The sequence below is a fragment of the Crotalus tigris genome, unplaced genomic scaffold, assembly GCF_016545835.1.
Source record: "Crotalus tigris isolate CLP2741 ecotype Arizona unplaced genomic scaffold, ASM1654583v1 scf7180000017666.379230911805:20528666, whole genome shotgun sequence".
Classification (NCBI taxonomy): Eukaryota; Metazoa; Chordata; class Lepidosauria; order Squamata; family Viperidae; genus Crotalus; species Crotalus tigris.
The window spans coordinates 13,332,157-13,353,031 of record NW_024096552.1 but is presented as its reverse complement, the minus strand read 5'-3'; the positions used below and the strand labels follow the sequence as shown (position 1 = coordinate 13,353,031).

The 20,875-nt window shown below is 35.2% G+C and overlaps 1 protein-coding gene across 3 annotated transcripts in view; it reads left to right on the top strand.

Moving 5' to 3' along the window:
* Positions 1–19,149, top strand: part of CDK13 (cyclin dependent kinase 13) — a 70,845-nt gene extending 51,696 nt beyond the window's left edge. For 2 of the 3 annotated variants that reach the window (XM_039336729.1, XM_039336727.1), the window contains 6 exons: positions 846–923; positions 1,789–1,905; positions 7,934–8,065; positions 9,298–9,497; positions 16,024–16,608; positions 17,601–19,149. In XM_039336729.1, coding sequence (XP_039192663.1) covers positions 846–923; positions 1,789–1,905; positions 7,934–8,065; positions 9,298–9,497; positions 16,024–16,608; positions 17,601–18,460 — 1,972 coding nt within the window. In that variant the 3' untranslated portion in view covers positions 18,461–19,149. The remainder of the gene's footprint in view (positions 1–845; positions 924–1,788; positions 1,906–7,933; positions 8,066–9,297; positions 9,498–16,023; positions 16,609–17,600) is intronic. The other variant, XM_039336728.1, reaches the window with a different exon arrangement.
* Positions 19,150–20,875: the final 1,726 nt, after the last annotated feature.

Here is a 20,875-nt window from a genome sequence, read left to right as displayed (position 1 = left end):
GTGGTGAGGCATGGGGCTGAGGGGGCCCTGAGGGTGCCTGGGGCAGCTCCCACCCACCTGCCTCACCTTGTGATGGTGCAGCGCAGCACGCAGCCCCTGCCACAAGCATCTATGAGCTGCCACAGAAATGGGCCAGCAGCGGCAACACACGCACCTGCTGAACAGGGCTGTTGGTGCTGCCACTGCAAGGCAGTGTTGAGATGTGGGAGGTCTGACTGCATGGGCCCTGAGCTAAGCGGGTGTGGGGTGCCTGGGGCAGCTCCACCCCCTCCCTCACCTGCCTTGCCTTGTGATGGTGGCACTGGCGTGGCACACTACATGGCCTCTGCCATGAGCAGCTACAAGCAGCTGCAGAAGTGGGCTGGTTGTGGCCACATGGGCTCCTGCTTGACGGGGCTGTCAGTGCCACCACCATGAGGCGTCAGGAAAAAAATAAGACATTCCTCGAAAATAAAAACTAATGGATCTTCTGGAGGGAAAAAATATAAGACCAGGTCTTATTTTCAAGGAAACATGGTATGTGCCTAATGGAGTTAATGAGGTCATTATAGTGTACTTACAATGTAGTGAAACAGGACTACAAATAAAGTAGGGTTTTCAAAGATTTCAAAATATTTTCTGAATATAGTTTTTTTTAGGAGTTGCTTCTGTTTTTCTCGAACTTTTGGCTTTCTAACTATTTTAAGCTGAGAGTAGTTTTTCTGGGAAAGTGTTATTAAGGGTAATTGCATAATTTGATACCATAAAGCTGAGCAGTGTTTCGTTTCCCTGGGGAAATGTATTTGGGTTAGGGACTTTTAGTTTGGACCCATAGTTTCCTAGAATTATTTGCTCTGTTTTTGTAGATGTATCCTGGGTGAACTTTTTACTAAAAAGCCAATATTTCAAGCAAATCAGGAACTTGCTCAGCTGGAACTGATAAGGTCAGTATATCCTAGGTCTCTGAAAAATGTACTTTTCAGCAAATAGTCTCCAATTATTTCTCCCAATCTAGGTAAAATATATTACTTGCCATATTTTACAAAAAAAAAAAAAACTTTACACAAACAAATGATTATTTAAAAAGTGAGGAACTGGAGTTGCAACACACTGTGATTATAGATTTCAACTCAGAAAATTTAATGGTGCTTTTAAAGTACTTAACAATTTTTGTCTTCTTTCTATCACAGTACTTTTTAATGAAGAGAAAATATTGTACCCAACAATCTATAGCAGTGGTGGCGAACCTATGGCATGGGTGCCAGAGGTGGCACTCAGAGCCCTCTCTGTGGGCATGCTGCCATCGTCCCTGTCCTAGGCCTTCAGCTGTGTTTTATAAAACCTTTTCGCTTTAGGCCTCCACCATCGTGTGCAAAAAAAAAAAAAAAGTTCAATCAATCAGTCAATTTCAACTTCTCACGGGAAAAAAAATCTTGCAAAGTTGGAATTGATTGATTGAACTTTTTACTCCCATCCAGTCTGCCGTTACCACTGCAGCCACGCCCACCCAATGGGCCACGCCCACCTAATGGGTCACACCTGACTTGGCACCCGACGATGCATAAGTGGGTTTTGGGTTGCAATTTGGACACTCGGTCTCTAAAAGATTCGCCATCACTGATCTATAGTTTTATTAGGCAAACAGAAATTCTTTACTGGTGGGGTATTCTTACAATTTAATGTTAATTTGATCTTTTTAAGTATCTCTAATTGTGTAGATTTGAGTGGCATTGCTTTAATTTAATCTATGTTTGATTCAATAACCTTTGTGGTACTTTTCATTTTATGACATATATTGTTTTTACATAGCCGCATATGTGGAAGTCCTTGTCCTGCAGTATGGCCTGATGTTATAAAATTGGCGTATTTCAATACCATGAAACCAAAGAAGCAGTATCGCCGAAGACTGAGGGAAGAGTTTGCTTTGTAAGAATTTAACTATTTAAATATAATATGTTTTCTCTCCTATTCTTGAATTTATTCTGTTCTTTATGATCTTTGTATTCTGTATCTGTGTAGTATAAACATTAAAAGGCATTCCTGCCTTTATTGACAGCCCTATAAAGTAGACTAGATCAGGAAACCACAGAAAGAATGGAACTAACTTTTATTGAGATAGGCTATAGTAATACAATCTTGCACTTCTGCTTGTATTTTACGTTCTCTTTCATCTAGTTTGAGCCTTTTCCCAAGCCTTCTCAGAGAAATGCTTTTGCCTTTATTTTATGTGGGCTGTGGATATTTACTTTAAACCATTTTCTTAGGTCTCTACACATATTTTTGTATGATTCGAAAAAAAAAAATTGAAAAATGGTCTTTATTTAGTTAAGTTGATATTCTCTGAGACAAACACTATTTTCTCTGTGTTATGTATGCTTCCCAGAGTAACTTGTGAGATGTGTAGCCATATCAGTTTGATAAATAAGGATATTTTAGTGAATGTAACAGGAAAATAATCCTTGAAATCAGCCGTTTAGTTATCTGTATTTACTTACCTACATAATTCCACCATTTGTTACACACTTCTGTCAATGATGGATGAGCATCTTAAAGCCACTGCAAAATAACTCCATATCCTATCTCTCCAGTTTCTAGTCCTTTCTGCCTCTTTGAGTAAAAAAAGATGCTAATAAAAATATTCCTTCAATATTAGAAAATATGGCATTTGCAATTGCTGCTTGGGTGGCTCAGGAGATTGGAGCAAAATATCATAACAAAATTTCCTTCTTTTACTTCTGAACTCTTTAATTGATGTTTTGGGTGTTGGTGACAGATTCCAAGAAATCTATGTGATCATTTAAATGTAAATATCATTTACATCCCCCAAAATGGTAACCATGAATTTTCTGGTCCAAATTTGGGTTTTGAATTTATTCCTCATGAGTGAAGTTCTATATCAGTGGTGGCGAACCTATGGCACGTGTGCCAGAGGCAGCACTTGGAGCCCTCTCTGTGGGCACACGTGTCGTTGCCCCAGCCTTGCCTCCCCCGCGATCCCCTCCTCACCAGCAGCCCCCCCTGGAGGAGAGTTGCCCCCGAGCGTGGCCCACGCGGAGCAGCACAGCCAAGGACACATCAGCCAGGCAGCATAGACAAGACTGCCCTCATGCCCCATCGCGCACAGTTGATGCTGCGGGGCGCGGATAGGGCGTAGCCACCATGGCGCTGCTGGGCTGCCTGGGCGATCTGCGGCAGGTCCTGGAGGTGGTGAGTGGCCTTGCGGGCAGGCGGGGTGGGGGCGGGGCAGGGGATGGAGCGGGGTGGGGCCAGTTTTTGGGCACTCGATCTCTAAAGGTTCGCCATCACTGTTCTATATGATATTGCTTTGACTAACAATGTGTTTCTGGATCATAATTATGAACCCATATTTGATCAGCTGTTACAGTGTTGTAAAGAATTTGAAATTCCTGACATTTATTCTTATAGAATGGTAATAGGTGCTGACAAATTTCAGTTCTTATGGCATTCATCTCTGTCATTAAACATGAAAAGAACCTATCTTGCATAATCATTTTTTTTAAAAAAAATGTTTTATTGATTTTTTACAATAACAATCTTTAGTGTCTGGTGTACAGTGTGTTGTCTTGGTTCATAATTTTTTTTTAAAAAAAATACACAATCAATTTTTATACTTCCATAATTAGTATATTGATTAATAATATATTTCTTTCATTTTCTCTTCTCCCAATAGTATTCTCCTTCTTCAACCTTAAAAAAATATAATTTTTAATATTTTCAATGCATAAATGCTTAAATATGAACATTTTCTTCCATGTTTGTGCTAACAATAATAGTGTCCATATGTGACTTTTTTTTCTTATCAATTTGTGTTATTTTTATAAAAATCATCTTATTGGTTCACCATATATCCTATTTTCATAAATCTTGTTTAAACTTAATTTCTCCTTAATATTCAAACAATTCTTATCAGTCATAATTTTCTCAGTATTTAACATCTAAACATCCAAATTTTCCATTTAAATACATCATCCCAATGTTTTCATATTTCATGTTATAAAAATACTATACTGCTTATCTATCTTATGACATCTACCTATAACATATTTTCTGATAGATTTATATTTCACTTATATTTGTAAAAGTTAATTTGTAAAATCACTATATATCTTTTTTTCAGTGTTCTTATTTAAGCTTAATTTCCCCTCAATATTTCAATCATTCTCTTCAAACTTAATTTATCTCTGAAATTCAAACTCTTCATTCACATACATCATCCCAATATTTTTACATTTTATATATTATCAAAAATACTATGCTACTTATATATCTTATCCCTCTTATTGTAAGGCCCCTTTATAGCCAAAATTTTCTGTACATTTAACCATATTCAAACAAGTGTTTTCTTGTGTAATACTCCATCTAATAGGGTGACTCAAATCTCTTGAATCTATCTCTGGCCTTCTTCTTTTGCCAAATAGCTTTCCAAATGATATTTTTGGATTGCCAGGAAGTTCATGTATTTTTGTAAGTGTAATGTTGCGAGTGGAGAAGACAAAGTATGTAAAATATATGCTTTTTGTCTCCCAAACAATGATTCTCTTGGCAGTGGCCATTTTGTTAAGTCTTCTTTCTTGTCCTCAGGTTTATTTTGACATTCTAATGAATAAACTATCTTTTCCATTTTTGTTATGTCCAAGTCTTGTAAGTTTTTTCCTGTTTGTATTAAATTATAATTCTCTTCATCTGGAGCTTTGCTGATTAAGTCATTTTTTCTAGTTTATGTTCTATTATCTGATTTGTTTGTTCATTCTTTACCATCATTTTCTGGGCATTTTTTGATTGTGAGTTTAGATTAGAAATGCGCTCATTTATGTCAACAAAGTTGTGTTTAATTTCCTCATGGTTTAAGGCTATTGTCATTTGTATTTGTCGTAACATTACATAAATTTCCTCTTGGAGAATATTTGTCTTGTCTTGAAATGTTGCTTCTGGAGGTCTTCGATATTCCAGGCTGAGTCCTTCAGGAGTAATATTAAATGTGGTTTTCTGTCATTTTTTGATAAGTATGTCATATCCCTGTTGTCTCCCCCCTTCAAACAATCCGTCATCAGTATCATAGTCTCTGTAATTTGCCTTGTTGAACCAGCCAAAACTCAAAATCCAAACAGTCCAGTTTTGTATATTCTTTATATATAGTTTTTATAAACTTTCCAATTGTAAAGGCTTTTAGTAAAATCAATGTTTTGTAACAATTCTTTCAGGGGTCAGTGTCAATCAATCAAAATTGCAGTTCAGTATATTTAGCCACCTTGAATCCTTCCTGTAAATTCCCCCCTAAAAGATTAGTCAAGAATCAAAATTGTTCTTGAGTTTAGACAACAATCAAAGTATTTCTTTTCCTTCAGACACTTTCTAATCTTATATCTGGCCCAGTATGTATTCTTCTCTTTGTTCCCAGCAGCTGTCTTCTTAAAGGGAACAGATTTTTCTTTGTTTTTTTTTTATTGAAAATTTTTAGATATTTTTACAAAAAACAAAAAAAACAACCCTAACCCACCCATCCCAACCCTCCCTCTCCATCCCCCCAATCTTCCCAGAGCTGAATATAGGCTTAATTAAAATTTTTAAGAATCTTAAAAAAAATTGAATTGAAAAAGTATAAATCATAAATATATCTAAATACCTTACATAAACAATTTGTAAAGTAATTAACAATAAAATATATGTAAAAAAACATACGTATTAAAAGGAAAAAGTACTTGAAAGAAAAAGAGATAATAAAAAAGAAAAAAAAGAGAAAGAAGAAAAGAGATATAAAAAAGTACAATCTATAAAATATTAAAATTTATATACAAGTTATTAGAAAGCTAAATGGTATTTTTTTATATCCAATTTATATTGTATAAAATTTATCCATTTTTCCCATACCGCAAAGAATTTCTCTTGCGATTGCTCCTTTAAGAAAGCTGAAATCTTTGCCATTTCCGCCAAATAAGAAACTTTAAAAAACCACTCTTGCAAGGTAGGCAAAGATTCCTTCTTCCAATATTGCCCTACTAATAGCCTAGCGGCCGTAATCAAATTTAACATCAATATAACTTCCTTAGCATCACAATCAGTAACAATACCTAACAAAAACAATTGTGGGGTAAATTTTACCCTCTTTCTAAAAATTATTTGAATATTCCACCATATCTTAATCCAAAAGACTTTTATATTTTTACACGACCACCAAATATGATAATAAGTAGCATCCAAACAAAGATTTTTCTTTGTTTCTGGGTGTTGTTGTTAATGTGCTATATTCTAATTCTCCATTAGGTGTCAGTAGTTGTTTGTTTTCCAGCTTTTTCAGGCAAGAAATTATTCTTATTGTTTTTTTATAATTTTATTGCAACCCTTTAGAGCAGCGGTTCTCAACCTGTGGGTCGCGACCCCATTTGGGGTCGAACGACCATTTCACGGGGGTCGCCAAACAACGCGATCCGCCATTTTTTGTCAGCTGGCAGCACCGCGCATGTGCGCCATGCTGCGCATGCACACCGTGCATGGGGCGCCGCCACGCATGCGCGTCGCACATGGCGCCGCCATGCATGCGCGCCGCGCATGTCCCTCCCTCCCTTCCTCTCCTTCCTTCCTTCCTTTCTTCCTTTCGCCTCCCTCTTTGTCCCTCCTTCCCTCCCTCTTTCCCCTTGTCCCTTCCTTCCTTCCCTCTTGTCCAGGATCAGGGCGAACCTCTACAGCTGATCCGCGCTTCTGCAGAGCAGCCAAGAAGCAGGTCAGCTGTAGCTGCTCTCCTTGGCTCCTGCCCAGCAAACTTGCTCGAGCTTTGCTAGAAAACATGCCACTTGCTAATTTACAGAAGCGCGAATCAGCTGTAGCCCGGTGCTGATCCTGGGGCTTCTGCTAACTTAGCAAGCGGCATGTTTTCTGGCGAAGCTGAGCAAGTGACCTGGGCGGAGCTCTCCTCTACCTCTGGCAGCCTGTCCCCCTCCCCATGTCCTTTCCTGGGCATGGAGGGGGGGAGGAAGGAAGGGACGAAGAGGGAGGGAAGGAAGGGACAATGAGAGAGGGAAGGAAGGAAGGAACAATGGAAGGGAGGGAAGGAAGGAAGGGACAAAGAGGGAGGGAAGGAAGGAAGGAAGGGACTAATAAGGAGGGGAAGAAAAGGAAGAAAAGGAAGGAAAGAAGGAAGGAAGGAAGGAAGGAAGGAAGGAAGAAGGAAGGAAGAAAGAAAGAATTCGGACCCTGGGCACGGAGAGTTTGTGTCCCATGGTCTAGGACCAACTATGTCACCCGGAAACTCCACTGCAGCTAGCCTTTCTCTTGTTGGGTCAGAGCTTCCCCTGGATCAAACGGAATGACCGCTGTCATTCCGTGATCAATGGAGCACCCCTCTTTCTTTGCTGCCTCTCCGGGGCAACCTCAGACCCATTTAGGGTCCTCTGGCAGGACAAAATCAGCCATGGGATGTGGAGCTTTGCAATCCTGCGGCTGTGCGCTATGGCGCAAAAACCAGAAGTCTATCTTGTATAATCTTCTGATAGTGACAAAATCAATAACATGACCCATGTATTCCTGTGAAATGTCATCTTTGAGAGCAATTCCCCTTTGAGTGTCTGCTGATTGTTCATCAATTCATCTACATTTCTCATATGCAGTTCATTAATTGTTCAGTTCAGGTTGTGCTATTGGTCAAGCAAATTACTTTTGCCCAGTATACCATTTTTACTTTTTTTTTTTTTTGATCCATAGTTATCTATGGCATTCTATAGATAACTTGTATGGATTATATAGCATAGCATTAAAACTGAACATATTAGTTTATGTGAAAAAGATGTCAGTTATCTGAGCTCTCATCATACATTTTTTTGTGTTAATGAAACAATATAACTTTCTTTAAATGCTAAGTCTGAAAGGGAGGACAAATTTTAATGTCTTTGAATAAACACTACTTTGTTTTCTTGACTTCCATTTATTTATGTTTTTACAGTATTCCTGCAGCTGCACTAGATCTCTTTGATTACATGCTTGCTCTTGATCCCAGCAAACGCTGCACAGCAGAACAGGCACTTCAGTGTGAATTTCTGAGAGATGTGGACCCTTCAAAGATGCCTCCACCAGAGTAAGTGTTTCTTAGTTGAGTTTATTTTCTACAAAATAAAATTCATTTCTACTAGCAGAAGTCAGATGCTACATATATAATCATTTTTTGTCACACATTGGATCAAAGTTTACTACATATTATGACTGCATTGTATGAGCATACTGTTGAAATTGCATTTATTAATTTCCTAAAGATTTTACAGTACCAACAACCATAGAACTGAGCCTAGTGAAGGAATAAGCATCTCAGTGGGTTCACTTCAACATATCACTTGAACTTAGCAGCAAAAATATATCTGGAAAATATTTCAAACTTACCCAAGGCACACCTTTGTATTTGTTAGCCTTCTTAAAAAACATAATTCACACAACAATTCTGAATTATTAATGTCTCAGTAACAAAGGATTTAAAAACAGCAATAAGTTTAGCTAACTGACAAGTAGCAGTCTTTTTGTTTTTGCCCACATATTTTATTTAACTGAAAATGATGGAATCAAGATCAGCTCCACTTGTCTCCAAATTTGGTTTTGGAGTAGTGGAATTAGTTTCCTTTATCTTAAACTAAACATAAAACTAAACTAGTTTTATGAGTCCCACTTATAGTTAAGCACTTGATTTTATCTGATCTTCAAGGATGTGCTCAAGTTTCTCCCATTTGTTTTGAGCAACTTAGTGACATTGATTGAGTGCCTATTTTGCATGGTTGGAAAAAAAGATGAGATTTTATGATGACATAATACGCACACATCATTTAGTGGAATTAGTGGAATTCCTTTTCCTAATTTTCTGAAAGTAATAGGTAATGGGTAGAAAAGTGTCAGACAATGATCAGGTGCCAGGATAATTAGTTCTTTTTGATCCAGAGACAATGAACACTTCAGTAAGTAAGGGTTTTTAAAGCCTTATTATTAGCTAAAAGCATACTGAGTAAAAGCATAACCTAAAAAGCCTACATATTAAGTCTTTTATAGCTCTTTAATAATAACAGCAGAGGTACCCCCAGTATGTCAATTTTGATAGTACTTAGTACTAAGTTCTGTACATAAGCTGCAACAAACAACAACAACCTTATAGTTTTGACCAAATCCTGGTTTGATCTGTCAGCTGGCTGATAGGTTGACATGCCTCTCTTGTTTCCAGATAATGGTTTCTTAAGCTCTCTTTCTTAGTTGGCTTCTTAAAATTTTGATACTCAAGGTCCTTGTGGTAACTATTCTGTGCTGAATAACTGTAATTTCTTTTCTTGATAGTCTTCCTTTATGGCAAGATTGCCATGAACTGTGGAGTAAGAAACGTAGAAGGCAAAAGCAAATGGGCATGACTGATGATGCAGCTAAAGTTCCAAGAAAGGATTTATCTTCGGGGATGGATGATAGCAGAGCCAACACACCCCAGGGTTTGCAGACCTCTTCACAAATGAAGATGCAGAGCAACTCTAATATAGCCCTTGGTATTTTTTTTTTATTTTTTTTAATCAAATATAAGGTAGTCCTCATTTAATGACTGCTTGCTTAGTGACTATTTGAAGTTACAATGGATCTGCCAAAAGATACTTATGACAGAGTTCTGACATTCTGTTGGCAGTATCCCACTGCAGTTACATGATCACATTTTGGATGCTTGGTAACTGATTTCACTTTTGCAGCATTTCGTCGTCACATGACACAATCTGTGACAGTTTTTGCAATTTTTACTGGAAGCTGGCCTTTTCAGTCAGTTTCTGGGGAAAAAAATACTCATAGAATTCATTGACTCACTTAACAACAACTACAAAAAATGTTCTAAAACTGGTCGATCACATGAATGCATCAACTTATGACCATTATATGTTATGATGTAAATTCCAGGCTTCCTTATGGTCATAAATAGAAAACTATCTGTAACTTCAAGTTGGACATTATTTTTTTCTAGGAGAGGCCATTTAGACCAAAAGAAGCACTGGAAAAGAAATAAATTAAATAAAGTACAAAAGAATCCAAATATCTGGCTTTCAAAACTTAGAAGTTGTCCTGAAGATTAATTAGTATATACTATTTGTCTGATTTATGTGATACTTTTTATAATAGGAATCCTATTTTATAATAAATGCCCTAGCTGGACTTTTTTTCTTCTTTTTTCCTGTCAATTACTTCTCCACTTTATTTCTTTCCTAGATTTCATTTCCCAGTGCAATTAACTACTATTCCCTTTTGCTATTTTATAGTAAAAAGAAGGAGAGTATGTGATGAGATAGATTGCTTGATAAATGGAAATTAATGTTTAAATAGGTAGCTTTATTTTAGAGGCAAGTAATATTAAGCACTAGTTATTATTTCAATTAATGTACATTTATTTAAGCTTGCTTGCTCCTTTTCTTTGCATAATACTCCCTTCTTTCTGTGGCCTTTCTATTGCTTTCCTTCCCTTTATATTTTTTTTAGCTGGTACTGTTGATATTGCATTTTCCCCATTATCTCCCATCTCAGAATATTTGTGCCTGGAATATATTTTCCAGGTAAAATCCAAATCTGGCTGTTCTTTGCATAGGTTTTACCCACCTGTAAATAACATATTTTGACTTGAAATTAGAAAAATCCTTTTATTTTTTTCCTCAATAGTTGTGATGTCCATAATATTTCAGATTCAAAATACATTCAAAATAACCATTTAATAATTCAAAAAATATCCCAGCAGTGATTCTGCCTTGGAATAGCTATTTCATTTTTTATATCATTTTTATTAGTTTATCATAATATAAAATACAAAGGAAAATAAAAATAATGAGAAACTAGGAGAGTTAAAAAGGAAGAGGAGAAAGTGTAGAGTAAAAGAAAAAAAAAAGAAAGAAAAGCATTGACTTCCAATGCTTTTTAGCACAATAGAAAACAGTAACATTAAAGCCTCAACTTGTTACTGTTACACAGTAATATATATTAGCCACTTCTATAATAATAAACCTATCTAATCAATAAAATCCTAAATTAAAGTTTCATTTTTTCCATCTCATACACACAATCCAGAACCAGTTTCTAAATAGAATCAAAATTAGATTGTTCTTTTCTTTGATTACAACAATCAGTTTAGCCATCTCTGCTTTTTTCCTCTTTTTTTAGAAAAGTTTTTATTTTTCAATTATCAATTACATAAACAAAAAAGAAGAAATTTCACATTTGACAAAGTAAAATAAATACACCTAGATGTCGCTTGCCCACCCCCCCCAAACTGCATCCGCCCTCTCTTACACTCTCCCTTACTTCCCTCCTCCTTCTCCCTCCCCTCACTTCTCTCTCCCCTCCCCCTCTCCTCTCACCATCCTACTTCCTCCCTAACCTTTCTCCTCCTCTCTCATCCCTCTTCGGATACAGTACCGGGGAAATGCCCAAGCAACATCTCTCTCATAAGTTATCCCTTATTATCTTACTTTAATCCTATCGTCTAACCTACTTGCCCCCCAACCCCCCTCCCTCCCACTCCCAAAGACCCACCCACCCCCAACCTCCCCTCCCCCCCACTTCCCAGAGCTTGGCACAGGGTTTTCAAACATATTAAACAAAATCTACTTAGCTTTAACTAATGCAAACTAAATCAAACTAAACCTATCCAAGTATACAAATAACAAAATCAGTAAGTTACTTTAACTCCGATAGAAAACAAATTTAAACAAATTAAAAAAATCAAATAATTCCAAATTTAAAACAAAAATTATTCATGATCAAGACAATACTTTTAATCATATCTATTCTAATCATAATTTACCCATTAAATCCCATATTTATTTTAACTTCTAATACAAACTAAATCTCAATAAGTACTTTAACTCAGATACAAAACAAATTAAAAAAAAACAAATTTAAACAAATTGAAGAAAATCAACTATAAAAATCAAATAAACAATTCCAAATTTAAAACAAAAATTATTCATAATCCAAACAATACTTCTAATCATATCTGCTCTAATCATAATTTACCCGTTAAATCCCATATTTATTCTTCATATAATTTATCCACCTTCTCCACACCGAGATGTGTATTTCTTTTAAACAATATAAACTTGGCTCTTAACTCTTTCCCCCCAAAACCAAATAAATTTTGTTAATAACCTTTTCTCCCAAATCAAAACCTTACAGCTTCTTATCCACTTTTAATATATCATAATATATTATAGGTACTCTCAAATATTAAATCACCAGATTAAAACCTATCAACTCTTCTCTCGAACGGAGATCATAATTTTAAGCTTTTAAACTTTCCCCTAAACAACAAAAATTTAACTTTATACATTTATTAGAAATTTTAATAAGTACTCTCAAATATTAAGTCACTGAATTAAAACCTATCAAGTCTTCTCCCAAGCAGAGATCATAATTTTAAACTTTCCCCTAAATAACAAAGATTTAACAAAACTCTTTATAACTAGCCGGCTGGTATTCCAACTTCTCCTTCTATTATCTATTGCTTAGAAAATGACGAAGAACCTTCTGCTGTTCCTTTATTTTACTTCTAAAAGCTGCACGAATCATGCCCAATTTCGTTGATGAATCTTCTGTTAAGGAGGACTGCTGCAAAGGTTCAACCTGCATATTTTCTTCAATCAACTGCTCTTCCAGCTTTTCTTCCACCTTTATTTTACTTCTAAAAGCTCCACAAGTACTCAATTTCATTAATGAATCTTCTGTCAAGAGAGATTGTTGCAAATGTTTAACCTGCATATCTTCTATCGGTTGCTCTTCCAATTTTTCTTCTAATATCTCAGCTGTAGGTAATAAAGAGCCCACCTTCAAAACAGAAGTATAAAAATCTTTCGCTTTTAAAATTGTATCAAGTCTGTAACGTGTCCCTGCATAATTCCCCACTATTCCAGCCAGTATCTCCCATCAGAAACGAATCTGTCGCCTCTTAAGCTCATCAGCCAGAAAGCAAAATGCTTTCTTACTTTGAGAATTCTTGAAGGTAGTTCTTTCAGGAGTATAACATCCTGAGCTGCAATTTGAAATCTCTGCTTGTAAAAGGCTTGTAAAATTTTATTACGAAGTGATCTACTAAAAAAATAAATAACCACATCTCGTGGCAGATTCCTCTGTCTTGCAACCCTTGAATTAACCCTAAAAACTTTTTCTGTGTCTCTCAATATTTCTTCAGGCTCGGATTCCAAAATAAGAGCTATATCCTTTGCAACCACTTGTCTCAAATCTTCTTGATTATTTTCCTGCATTCCTCTTATTCTTAAAGCAAACTCCATACTTCTGTATTGTAACATAGTAATTTCATCCTGAATTATTTCCATCTTATTTTCTATTTTATATTCCAATTTTTCAGAATTTTCTACAGCAATATCAATAGGCTGATCCAAACGATCTATGTGATCAGCAAACTTCTGAAACACAGACGCTATATCTTCTCTCAATTTCCTAAATTTATTTTCAATAATTTCACTTATCTCTTTTTCAATCCGTCGTACACTATTTTCCAAAGCGTCCTGTAAGTCTTTAGGTAAAACTGCTGGTAAAGCTGAGAAAAGTGGTGGAAATTTAGACTCAACTTGCTGAACTGTCTGCATTACCGAAGAAGAAAAAACTCTTAAAATCTTATAAAACCTTTAACAAAGAGAGAGAGAGAAAAAAGGAAACAAAAAGAGGGGAAAAAAGACAAAAGCCCCCTGTATATATGAAAAAAAAAAGAAAGCTGTTACATTGTTTCAAATTGAAGTTCTGGTCCTTTCACTCTTAAAAACAACATCTCAGCGCCATTTTTCACCCCTCTCAAATAAGAAAAGAGAGAAGATGAAATCTTTTCCAGAGTTAAAGTCTCAAAATAATCACAGATATAATCTCCCTGGTCAGCTCTGTCTGCTTTAAATTTTACTCACAAGTTCATTTTAAAAGCAGATGTGTAAGCAGCGTCTAGCTTTGCCCCCCAAAAAAATTAGAGCAAAGGCATCCTGGAATGTGGAGAACACCTCAGACTCCGTGGGAGCTCTCACCCACCGACCACCAAAGAAAAAAACTTTGGGGTCTCTCAGGGAGCCCTGCCACTATCCGAGGGAAACTCATCTCCTCCCCTTTGCCCAGGGAGAGAGATTCCATGCCGTGAGACGGCTGTTGCTCGCTGTCTCAGCTGGCTTTGACACATTCCAGGGTGGACGGCTGAAAACAGCCGCCATCGGCGCCGCCGTCACCGGAAGCTCTCTCTGCTTTTTTCCTCTTATGGGAAGTAATAAGTAATTCTATTTACATTTATTAATCTTTGTAGATTATCATCATTTATAGTAACAAAATTCACTATACTCTTTCAAATTCTTTAACCTTAATGGGAAAACTTATTTTTGTATCTATTTTGAAACTCCAAACTCTTCTTTAAAAATATTTCTAAAGTCATTGAAGTTTAGTGTACATCTTTTTAAAACTTTTTTTAACATGCATACTTTAAAATACACTTTCACTATTATTTTACAAACTTTTAAAATTACTCAAACATTTCAAGACAAAGTAAGAAAAAACCCATTTTCAAACACCATATAAACACAAAACTATAGATTAGAATTTTCGATTACATATATCAGATCGGTAAAAATCCATCCTAACTCCTGTTAAATGTACGTTACTACCCCCAATTTGTCTTCAAAGAATAAAATCTTTTTCTTCTCTGAGATGTTTATCAAGTAATATAAACTTCACTTTTTCTCAAGAGATTCTCAACTGAGTATCCATGAAGAAAAAGTCCCAAACTTGTTCTCTTGAGGATTGTAGATTTACTTGGAACTCTTTTTTCAATTGTGCTGAAGGTTTGTATTTATACCATTGGTGTCACATTTATATTACAAAATTGCAGTTAAGTCAAATACTTGTGGAATTGCTTCAGTGGTTTGGTAACTTTCTACACATAATTGCACTTTTGAATTATTCATCTTTCTTCTTGAATTTGTTTATCTTGCTCTTCTTTTGTAACATCCTTAGAACATAGTTGATTTATATTGTTTAATTTAAATACTTCTCACTACTCTGGTAGTCTGATACATTCAATGTTTCTTGGTTTCGTTCATCTTCTATTTCTTTAACTCTCTCTTATGGTCAAAGAGTAGAATTTTTATAAATCAACAGTTATTTCCTGGCCAGTCAGAATTCATAAAGATTGGGATTTCAGCTACCCACAACAAAACAGACCAAAGCTACAGATTACATAAAAATGATAAAATAATACCACAACATTTTAGATTCTTAGTGTTTCAAAAATATATTTATTATTTCTTTTTTCTTGGGTTTTCCCCTCAGCTTCTTTACTCAAGGTGATACACAACTTTTATTTAAGAAAGATTTGCAAAGGATGCAACTTGGGGCATCCCTTCTCCTTGTTTTTAATTCTTGTTCTGTCTTACCTCAGACATTTTTTTATTATATTTATTTGCTGCCCATTCTTGTATAAAGGCACCTTAGTTTCAAAGTGTACCTAAAAAATGTATATTGTACATATACATTTGAAAGTCTTTTTACTTTGCTTTATTTATTTGCTTTATTTTTTCAAATATAATTTGCCAGATTAGCCACCCATAGTCGCTCAATAGTGAGATGTGCAGTATATAAATTTAATAGATGGATAACATTTTAAAAACAAATAGTTCACCTTATTCCCTGTAAATGCTGGAAAATATAAATATAATCTATGTGATAGATATATAAAATCACTTTATTTATATTTTAATTGATTGCAAAAAAGATACAGAACTTTCAAGTGAAGTGGAAGACAGTAAAAGTGGTTCTCATTTTAAAATAAACTTTATTTTCCAATTAACTTGAAAAACTTGAAAAATATGTAAAACTCTGCCTCTAGGATGAAAGCAAAATGTTCATTCTCCCACACTGAGCAAAAGTCAAGAATATCCTTCAGATCTAACCACTGTTTAAGTAGTCATTGAAATGAGTCATAGTCAATTGAATTTTGCTTTGGACCTTAAATATGAGCATACTAAGTGCTTCCTTTCTGTTTTTTCTTGCTACTTTCAGTGAAAGCAGGCAGTGGTCAGCCACTAAATCAAAATGAAGTGGCAATTCTCCTAAACCTGCTCCAGTCTAAAACTAGTATTAATATGGCACAATTTGCTCAAGTGCTGAACATTAAAATGAATCCTGAGACTGAGCAACAACTAAATAAAATAAATCTTCCACCTGGCATTTTGGATGTGGCTGAAAAACAGCCTGAGCAACAACAGCAGCAACAACAACCGCCACCGCCACCACCTAAGCCACCACTGCCTCCCTCACCAGATCAAGAGCCTTTAAAACAAACAGCAACATCACAGCTTTCTGTGCAAGCCACTCCATTGACCCAATCTAAAGTTGACACAGAAGTTACCCAAGCAGCTGTGCAGAGTGCATTTACAGTTTTGTTATCTCAGTTATTAAAAGCTCAACAATTGAAGCAAAAAGAAAATTTCCTAGAAGAAAAGGAAAATGGATCAGGACATGACATATCATTACAACCAAGACAGCCTCCAGAGCCAAGTACACCAGCATCTGGCAATTGGGAAGATGCAGAATCACCGGCATCTGTTTATCCCCATCTGATTAAATCATTATACACATGTGCAGGTATGAGTTTTGGTATTGGGAAAAGTAAATTTAGGCAGATAGGCAATTTATATGATTGAGAATGTCAGTCTTATTATTGCTTCTCTCAAACTGTCGGAGGAGAAATTATTTTTTGAGTAATTTTCTCTTCTTAGGTTTACAGGCTAGGATACTTCAGTTGCTAATGACTTAAGTGGCATGTTAAAGTATTATATTCTGTAATGAAGATTAACTTATTTTTCAAAAACTCCTGTGATACCAAATGAAGAATGCATTAAGAATTTATAGAATTTCCTTATTTTTGTTTCATTGATACATATACTTTCCTTTTACTTATAGTTATTTGTAATCATCGTACAAATATATTTTCCAGAATAGAGGATCAATGCATTTCTGTGTTCACACTCTGAATTGGCTCTAGAGGAAATTGAGCAGAATGGTATCTACACCTCAGCTTTGTTGATTCCTACCCTCAAATCCTATGTGCTTTTTCATGGGAAGTCTAAGGTCTCAAGAATAATGTGAGATAGGGCAAAAAGAACTTCTAATAGAAAGTTGGAGAAAATTGGTAGATGCATTTCCTATGTATTATTTACTTTAAAATTTATAAGGCTGGCAGACTCCATTGAGACTTTGGACAGAGTGCAATATTAAAACAATTAAAAAATCAATAACAGGGATCTGGAAATAATCCTAGCCCCCTTCTTCCGCCTCTCCCCAACTCTAAACATAGTCATATAATACTCAACTTTAGTCTAAGATCAGAGAAAAGACCTTTTAAGACAAAAGTCAGGATGGGGCTAAATGAATTTTTGGGAGAATATTGTTTTGGACAGCAGGTGCACACTTGGATAGAGAAGCATACTTCTAGAAATAATTTTGTTCAAACACAACTTTGCTTGATCCAGATTTTTAATACTTAATAAATATTCTGTATTATTAACTGCATATTTAATCTTAAACTGTAGTGCTAGCTGCATATTTAATTCTAAACTATTTCAAAATTAATTTAGGACAAGATGACTTGGTGAGACCCCCTGAAATGAAACCTCAAACCCCAGAAGAACGTCCTCGTATCTTGCCACCAGATCAACGACCCCCCGAACCACCAGAACCACCACCAGTTACTGAAGAAGACCTTGATTATCGGACAGCGAATCAACACTTACCTTCAATTAGTAGCTCTTCGGGGATGGATCCTCATGCTGGAGTAAAAGCAGCTCTTTTAGAGCTGCTGGCTCATCACCAGGCTCAAACAACTGAGAAACCAGCAACATCTAATGTGGAGTTCCAGCCAAGAGACTCCTTTGTAGCAGGTCCAAACTATAAAGATAGTTTTGTATCTACTACATTCTCTTGTGCCCATTATAGTGGTAGTGATGTAATAGGAAATGTATCATCTGGGACATTAGAAAGGGCAAATTTTGTTGGAAATTCAGATATTCAACCCTTGGAGAACTATAATATTGCTTCATCTCATTCAAGTAGTGCCCTTCCAACTCCTGCCTTTTCAGAACCATTTCATAGCTCAGTAACTCGTTATGGAGACATTTACCTCAACACTGGTTCTATGCTATTTAGTGGAGATAAGGATCATAGATTTGAATATAGCCATGGTCCCATCACAGTACTGGAAAACAGTGGCAATTCAGTTGGAAGGTCTGGGTCAGAAAGTACTCATTCTCATTCTTTGTCTTCAAAGATGCAGAACTATAGCTATGGAAGTAATTTACAAGAACCTCCTGCCAGTGCCAGCCACATTCATGGACAAACTTGGACTTCTCCTGCTCAAGGACTTGGATATTCACAAGGATACAGGGGACATATTAGTACATCAGCAGTCAGAGGTCGAGGCAGAGGATTGCCATACTGAGCTGCTGTTCTTCTCCTTGGCCCTCAGGCACATCATTTGTATCTGGAAATACTTTTTAGCTGTGATTTCAAACAGCAATCCAACAGACTTGAATAATGTTAATTCAGCAGCTTTATTTTTATTCAGAAAAGGATCTTGCATACAATAGGAAATTGCTTACAACTTATGCTGTTCTGAAAATCCAGATAATTATTCATCTTTCAAATTCTAGCTATAAATTTTATATTTTGGCAGTTCTAAGTCAATGCTAAATTTAGGGACATCAGCTTTTTAAGGCACACTACTAAGATCTGAACTATGCACACAATTTGTGCTTTTTTTGTAAGTTTGGACCAACTTTTATGTAAAAATTTTACAAAACCAAAACAGGGCACTGATTTATTTGGTATTTCTTTTTACAAAACTACCTTTAGTCAAGAAGTCACTATCAGTCTTTGCACTGCTTTCAGTGTTATCTGTGGAAATGTTTGTGCTCATTTCAGACAATAAAATAGTCACTCTTGATACTGTTTATACATACTTTGACATTGAGTTGATTTACTTTCAAATTGTTTGTTTAGTAAAATATCCAGTCCATCTTCCCAACATTTGTATAAATATCTGTTTTACTTGAATGGTAAGTGCCTTAATGATGTAATCTTAAGGTCTGAAGAACATTTCATTAAATTCATAAGGCTGTTTGAAGGTAATTTGTATTTTGGTACGAAGTATTAATATTTACACTACACCGACGCTAACCTAAGGACAAATGGGACACAATAGTGTCTTAAGAATTTTCATATCCTATTAGGTGAAACATTTATCTTGTTTTTCCAAAATTATAACTATCACCATATTTAATTACATGAAATTATATGAGAATATATGGACAATATGAAAAAAGGTAGGTTTTCTTCAGTTTTCTGTACCTTTTAACTACTTTACCAAATAAAAATTAGTGTCCTGTTTTATTCAAGACAGTTTTTTAAAAATTAAAAATAGCATTTTCTCACTATCTTCTAATAAGTATTTCACTCATTTTAAATGCAGCTGCTGTAGAATGTAACTTTGGTTATATAAACAGAAATCAAGGCAACTGAAATTTAAACAAATTTATAGAAATTAACGATGGTGCCAACCAATTCTGTATTATATTATTCTACTAGCTTATTCATTTAATTTGATTAGGTTTTTAATTCATTGTATCTTGAAAAGGAGAGGGAAAACAAGGTTCTTGAAAATCTAATTCTGGCTTCCGAAGATGCTTTCTGGCTTTCTACATTTGTTTCTTGAGAAGTCCCTCCCTGTAGACCAGCCATTGGCTATGATTTCTCGGTATTGAAATGTTTTTAAACAGCCATATTGAAAAAAAGGCTTTCCAACTGACTATTCAGTTGACAAGTTAGTGCATATATATGTAGCTATTTTCTAAAAATGTAATTACATGTAATTCACATGTATTGTCAGCTGAAACTTATTAGAAGCAATTCAAACAAACATTGCTTCTTTTTTTAAAAAAAAAATGAGAGTACTGCATTTATAGACTGTCAAATATGTCTGAACTCCCTGTAAATACAATTATAGTCATCCTCAGTCAAGAATTTCTTATTGAAAATAAAAACAGCTAAACTGAAATAAAATATTTTGTAATTTTAGCTGTTAATATTGATATTTCAGATAAAAGAATAGTGGCCTGAAATGGGTGCTTCTGAATAATCCTGTTTAGTAAAAGTAAACATTAACATCAACAATATCTCTTTGATAAAATTTATTTGATATTCAGATTTGGATTAAATTCCTAGTGATCCTTTTGGTTGTTTATTAGTTCTCACGTGACTATTATATATTACAAGGATTGTGTTAAGAAACATGTCAGGTTCCAGACTAGACAAAATGTGCTGTTTTTTTTTATTTATACAGTATTGGTCCTATATAATAGTGCAATGCTAACAGGAAATTCAGACGTTCTAACATATTTTCATGTGCATTTCTTAAAGTATATTAAAATTAAGGCCACTTTCTGTCACAATACATTACATAGACTATTTTCATTTTTTAGTGCCCTGTTATACCCTTGTTCTAAACAACATCAGATCCCTACTGTCTATTTGTGAAATAAGTAGGTTGAATCAACAAATACATTATTTTTATTTAAGGAAAGACATGGTTTGTATCTCTTACTGATCAGATCACTTGATTTCCTATTTCAATGTTTCAAAATCCGAAGCAGGTAAGTACAATAGAATGTAAGGTAGAAGGTACAACAAATAGGCCTAAAGGTCTTCATCTAATAAAGTTATTTTCTGTGTTCAAGACAAAATATTTTAAGATATCTATGTTCACATAGATAATTAGAATCATTAGAAAACAGCTTGCCAAAACTTCTGATTTTACAGTGTTGTGTTTTAGTCATTTCTATTGACTGAAGTTCCTGTT